The sequence below is a fragment of the Mytilus californianus genome, unplaced genomic scaffold, assembly GCF_021869535.1.
Source record: "Mytilus californianus isolate M0D057914Y unplaced genomic scaffold, xbMytCali1.0.p SCAF_8, whole genome shotgun sequence".
Taxonomy (NCBI): domain Eukaryota; kingdom Metazoa; phylum Mollusca; class Bivalvia; order Mytilida; family Mytilidae; genus Mytilus; species Mytilus californianus.
In genome coordinates this window covers 35,427,824-35,434,796 of record NW_026262734.1, presented here as the reverse complement: position 1 = coordinate 35,434,796, position 6,973 = coordinate 35,427,824, and the positions used below count along the sequence as shown (strand labels likewise).

General features: G+C 32.8%; 1 protein-coding gene across 1 annotated transcript; it reads right to left on the bottom strand.

Annotated features, from left to right (window-relative positions):
• Positions 1-1,126: 1,126 nt before the first annotated feature.
• Positions 1,127-5,826, bottom strand: LOC127712658 (uncharacterized). Its single transcript, XM_052219231.1, has 5 exons — positions 5,752-5,826; positions 4,116-4,138; positions 3,365-3,494; positions 2,397-2,513; positions 1,127-1,279 (listed from the first exon to the last, which is right to left on the bottom strand). Exons 1-5 carry the CDS (start codon positions 5,822-5,824, stop codon positions 1,260-1,262), a joined length of 363 nt encoding a protein of 120 aa, XP_052075191.1. The 5' UTR covers positions 5,825-5,826; the 3' UTR covers positions 1,127-1,259.
• Positions 5,827-6,973: the final 1,147 nt, after the last annotated feature.

Sequence of the window (6,973 nt, the reverse complement as noted above, 5' to 3'; positions counted from 1 at the left end):
TTCTGTCTACCCCTACGCCACTGTCACATTTATATTTAGGCCCTTGCAAGGTAAAAAGGAGGCGGAATATATAAAAAAGGGACATTTAAAACTCGTAAGTCAAGATATGCTGATAACGCTATGTCAAAATAAAAGATACACGACGAAAATAAAAAAAGTTCACACATCACTACATAGAAAACTAATGAATGAGAAACAGGAACTCCACCAAATGTAGGGGTGATCTCAAGTGCTCCAGAAGGGTAAGCAGATCCTGCTCCACTAGTGTTACCCATCGTGTTATTCATGGTAAGTACACGTTCGGTGACAAGTCTCATTCGGTGATGTCATAATTGGGGAAAAGAAGACGGATTGTTGTTACGACAATTGGAACATTTCCATGGTCATCTGTGACAGGGATAGTCCATAACGGTTAACTAAACAGTGACGGCGTCCGTAAAACTTTAGAAGGGACGACCTCTACTTTACCACTTTGAACCCTAGGTTTTTATTGTGGACTTTTACGTTGTTAAATAAAAAAAATAATATTAAAAAATTAAGGTTCGAACATTTGTCGAACTACCTCAGGCAAAATTGACCTTAGATGAATTTTGCTATTCTTTTTATGTCCCTTTTTTGTCACATAGCTCCTTACGTCTCTAAAAATCTATACATCCCTGACTTTCAAATGGTAGTGTTTGAGCGTGTTCGATGAAGGGAACTCGATAATAGCGCTTCGGACGCAAAAAATGTATGAAGTGTTATTTTCATTGTCTGCATCATTTATCAATATTTCACTAATATAGAAAGAATACTATTAGTCTTTGTTGTCTGTTAAAAGTATTTTAACAGGTCGATACGTAATAATATCATGATGTTGGTAGTTTCTGTTGAATTCATTCGGAACTTGTCTAGAGGTCTCGAGTTAGGGTTTAATATGTGATATGATCACAAGTCTATATGATTAAAGGCCTTATGTTGTTTAGCCTCAACTTGTCTTTTGATTTTGGTTTCTGTCTCATTGATGTGTCGGGTTACGACTAAGAGAAAAAGAAGAAAAGACAAATAACAGTCCACAAACCTTCAAAGAAAACAAGGAGTTGACAAACACGAATCCAAACAAATACAACACATCATGGTATTTACAGTATGTAATACTATTGGGGATTACAAGAACGCTTATGTTGAAATATTTAGATACGTAATGAGTATATAACAATGATTTTCATTAACATTGACGATCGCGAAAACAAAGTTAACAATTCTTCTAATTTTTTTTTTTATCTATATCCGCATATCCCTACGAAATAAAAAAAATAACAATATTATTTATATATTTGCCAATGTAATACAGAATGGGCCATAAAAAACGTCAATGAATCAGTTTTAACTGAACAAAATATTAATCTGGGTGAAATATTCATTCATAGTATTATTTTGTATTTTCTAACTAATTTGATTCTTCAGAATGAGTCACATATTTATCTGTATGTTCAAATGTAGACTGAAAACGGCAGACAGAAACGAGATATTGCACATTTAATTTTAGAATATCTATAAATTGAAATCTAGAAACCTCAATCCTTTATGACACAATAATAACAACCAATCAAATAAATATCTGCTCTATTCATCTACAGTCGATATACTTCTTCCAGGTCGATATAACCTCATATCTACCTCATACAAAGGCTATACTTGTATACTATTCCTCAATTTCCATATATTTCTGGTAATGAAAACCACAATTATTCTGGATGTGTATGTGCAAAGCCAGAAGCCCATTTAGATAATTTAAATTTCAACATTATCTGAAATTAAGCCTAGGTCTATCTCTTTAAAAGACGAGAAAACAAATACTTAACATATTGCAATTGATTGATAGATTGATTGATAAATTTGTTTTTACGTCCATGTCATGGTCATATGTTCAATGAGCTGAAGAAAAGAGCGAATGCTTAGGAAGAAGTGTCTGACTTTGACCATTTTCCCTTATATTAAGATACATGAAAAATAACAAGATTTGAAATATATATTTATTGTAGAGGTTGATGCAATCACTGGGTTTGATATACCGGTATATGTATACGCTTACCACGTTTTTCCCCATGTACACATATATCCATGTTTTACGTCATTTTGAATTTGTACCAGAGGGTCATAATTTAATGACAACGAATCATAGTTTATTGTGGCATGCAATCATCGGATATTGAAGTCTCATGTTTTTTTCGATTTGGTCTCTTCATTTATGTCTTTTGGAGCAGAAAAGTGATGACAGCTGTCAGGTAAAAATGCAATCATCCAAAATCGAATCGTCTGATATACTACACAAATAACAGAATTTCTCACCCTTTTCACCAAAAGGAACATCGATAAAACCTGTCCCAATACAAATATATTACAAAGTTGCTAACCTTTTTCACCAAACGGTGGTTCAATTATTCCTGTTCCAATACAATTTAATGGATATATACATGGACACCAACCAAGGAACACGACTTCTTTAGCATTTTGGTTTCTCACTGCACATTCTATAAGATATAACATACTGATATAAGAATACGGAGACTTATGTTGAAAAGGGGTCAAACATGTGTCCCTTTTTCATTTTTATATGAAGTGAATACAATATATGTATCGCAGCTTTAATTATGTTTAAAAAATAATGTATAGGGTATATATTTAAAAGAAAAACAAATGTTAAGTTCAGTTGCAACTCATTATGTGTTATTCACCTTAGATGGTCTTGGATATACCCTTGGTTCAATGGCTCCTGGGGCATTTTTCTACAGACGTCTGAGGCGTCTGTCTAATTATCTATCGATTAAACTGATTAACTGGTTTCCAACACAAACGAATCTGATCGTAACGGAAATTTGAAATATGCTTTTATGACCTCGTTATACTAAACCCGTTGGTTGTGTACTGATTGATACTTGAGTCTGGGAGAACATGAGTTATTTTAGATGTAATTGACTTGGAACTAGCTTTTAGCAACAGCATGTACTCTCAGATTAGTGCTTTGTGTCTTTTGTCTTTTGTCTTTATTTTAATTGTTATTTTGTGCTTCGTGCCAATCTGATAAATCAAGCCATTTCTAACTGATTTGAAAGGTTTGGCCTTATGTTATGTTGTTCCATTGGTCTTCGTTAGGGTAGAGTTGAGTGCTCACATCTTTTATGTGCCTGTCCTAACGTTGATGCTATCCGTCAGGGCTGTTTGTTTTCTGGTTTGAATTGCCATAACTGCTCTTATTTTTATCAAAATAGGTGAGATATAAGGAAGGAAATTTGCATAAATTGAGTTTAAACGTGTACTGTTATAAAGCAACTAACACAATTACATTTTGTTATTTTACAAAAGAACGTAAGAAAGGTTGTACCTGATTTCCGTTGGCCATATGGTTTATAAATTCCAGCAAAACGCATGGATCTTTTTTTCCGTCCTTTTACTTGATCATTGGCACAGCATTGATTAAAGCCACATTCCTTTGAACTATTGCATTCTCTAGGCTGAAATGTGTATTTTTTTCATGAAACATAATTTAAAGGCAAACAACAAAATTTAGACGCTAGATATATATTATATAACAATAATCACTCAATTGAATTGTCTTCTGATCAGAATCAAAAAGTAGTTTATGTGTTTGTACCACAATGAAATTTATGACAACATTAGAAAATATCTAAAATGTTGGACATCTCTATTAATATATAGCAAACCAGTTCTGTACGCAGTGATTGATTCTTTCTGTACAACTTCCATATGGTTTGTATAATGTTTGGCAAGAAAATCCATAGTCTTTTAATTAGTCAAATTAGCCTTATTAGCTCTAAAAATATTCTATAAACACTAGTCTTGTCTTTAAGGCTGTTCTTCAATTGAATGTCTAGTAGCTGTTTTAGTTGGGTTGCTGCCTCGTTGCCGTAAAGCCCTCACATCCTTTTATTCATACCTATATTTTGGGATTTTCTGTAGTGTTATAATTGGACATTATATCTGGATGTTTTTGGTGACAGTTGAAAAAGTCTGTTTTAAGGGCGGCCTCATCTATCGATATATTGGGAAATTAAAATTAGATTGGTATTTTTTTTTTAAATCTGCAATAAATTTTAAAGTAGCAGTACTTTTACCTTCTTTGTCTTTATTGCTTCGCCTGAAGAAAAAAATGTCATAAAATGTGAACTGTTGAATATATAAATCCTTATAAGTTATTCAGCAACGAGAGAAACTCAAGTAATTAAAATTGAGAATGGAAATGGGGAATGTGTCAAAGAGACAACAACCCGACCATAGAACAGACAACAGCAGAAGGTCACCAACAGGTCTTCAATGCAGCGAGAAATTCCCGCACCCGGAGGCGTCCTTCAGCTGGCCCCTAAACAAATATATATACTAGTTCAGTGATAATGAACGCCATACTAAACTCCAAATTGTACACAAGAAACTAAAATAAAAAATAATACAAGACTAACAAAGGCTAGAGGCTCCTGACTTGGGACAGGCGCAAAAATGCGGCGGGGTTAAACATGTTTATGAGATCTCAACCCTCCCCCTATACCTCTAGCCAATGTAGAAAAGTAAACGCATAACAATACGCACATTAAAATTCAGTTCAAGAGAAGTCCGAGTCTGATGTCAGAAGATGTAACCAAAGAAAATAAACAAAATGACAATAATACATAAATAACAACAGACTACTAGCAGTTAACTGACATGCCAGCTCCAGACTTCAATTAAACTGATTGAAAGATTATGTCTTCATCATATGAATATCAGGCACAATCCTTCCCGTTAGGGGTTTAGTATCATACCATCATAACATATATGAGAAGAACATAACCCATGTCATGCCAACAACTGGTTTTTAAATAAATGTGTTTAGTGCCGATGCAAAGACCCTATAAGTGAATCAATATTAACGCCAAAATATGCAATCTTTAATGACCTGACAACAGTATCGTAATTGCACGTATAACAAGAAACAACCAAAACAAATATAAAAACAGAAAAAGGAGTGTTTACATGAACACATCAAAACAAATAAAATCAGGAGAGACATATTCTATATATTCATAATTTAGAAACAAAATACTGAAAATTCATTTTAATGTTACGAAATTTTAATTGTTTTGTTGCATTCTAGCTCGTATTAATATTCTTAACAATGATTTGAAAAATAAAATAAAATAATTTGTATTACAAGAAGTCATTTCTGAATTAATATTAATAATCAATGGCAAAATAGAAACTATTAATCAACCGCGGCATACCTAATGATATAAATACCAACAAAGCAAAGTTATTTGTTATTAATTGAAAGTGATTTTATGTCGTAAACGTGCATTTGCATATTAAGAACCTAACAATGATCGTGACATCATTAACCCCAAGAAAAATTTATGAGTTTTGGGAATATGCTTTATTGAGTGGGAAATGACATTTAACATGACATCATTCGTGCGTTTCAAAAAATGCAAATGACATTTCTAGCTTGTTAATTTAACTAATTAGACCGAAGATTTGTTAAATTCCCTCTAAAAGATCAATGCATTTTGCATATATTACATTTTTAATATCAGTTTGTAGGATAACTAGAAAAGAAAAATGCTTGCCAATATTATTTATTATTATATTTTTGACTTCTTAAAATTCTTGTTTAATGACAAACCATTCTAAATCAAAATGTACAATAGGATTAAAGAAATACGTGTATACAGACAAATCAATTCATTTTTCAAACAAATGAACATTAAATTTCAAACTCACTTTTTCCTATTACTTCGAAAAGGGTAATAGTTACACAGAAACAAACCATCATTAGTCCAATACGAGCTTCCATCTTGACAATAGATATAGGAAGATGTGGTATGAGTGTCAGTATAAAATGTCAATAACGTAATTCTTTAGCTTTCTATTCATAAAGTAATTATTTATTCATTCTACATGAGAGATGTTGTTGTATAAGGATGTTTATGTTTATTTGTCATTTTTTTTATCAAATCAAAATAAAAAAAAAAAACTGTAAACAGGATATGTTTTTATAACTTTTTTAATGTAGTTTGTAACATGGGGGAGATCACCTGAACGGTTAAGTCAATCGTATATCATTGTGCGATTTAGTACTGTAAAATTGATGACGGGATATCCATACAAAAACAGATGAATTCAACACGGATTTTGGCTACTTAATAGAGGGTTGCCTACGTGGTTGTTTTAAAATTTCAATCAATCGATTAAAAAAGGGATAACTAGAGGATATGTCCAGAAATAGTGCTAAGATTCTCATGGTGGGCGATGAATGCATAGGACGATACGCTTACCCGCCTACCGTGTCGACGCATCCGGTCACGCTTCTTTTGTTTGTGACCTAATCTGTCTTCCCAATCGATTTATGAGATTTGAGAGCTAAACTAGTACTGTTGACTACTTCTAGAGACGACAAAGTTATAAATAAATGAGTAATAAAAACACTGCATTAAGGAACCATAGCTACTGACGATGATGATGATCATCATCATCAAAATGAACCCTGCTTTGACAAACACACTTAGCCGGACTTTAAACACCATTCCGACTTCGGGTTGATCAGACCTTGTTCTTTCTCCTAAATACCACGTGATTAGAGGAAATCAGCAAATATTTGGTTTAAACCGGTCCGGGATGGAACTCAATGCATCACGCACTCGAGGTGAGCACGTTACTCGAGGCCACCGATGCGGTCATAGCTATTGAAAGCAAGTTAAAGTTACTCTGTGTAATACAAAAAAAATCAGTTTTTCTTTCTCTTTTAACTCGTTTGTCCTTAGAAAAACTTGTATTTTACTTTGTACTTGGCTTCTTTCTTAAAATTAAAAAAAAATAACCTTTCACTTTTATTTCCGAGCATACTTAAGGAATTTTATATTAAATACAAAGATAAAATAAACACTTTTGGTTGAAAGTTGTTTCCAGACAGAATCTATTAATCCTTTTATACTGCAATGATTCA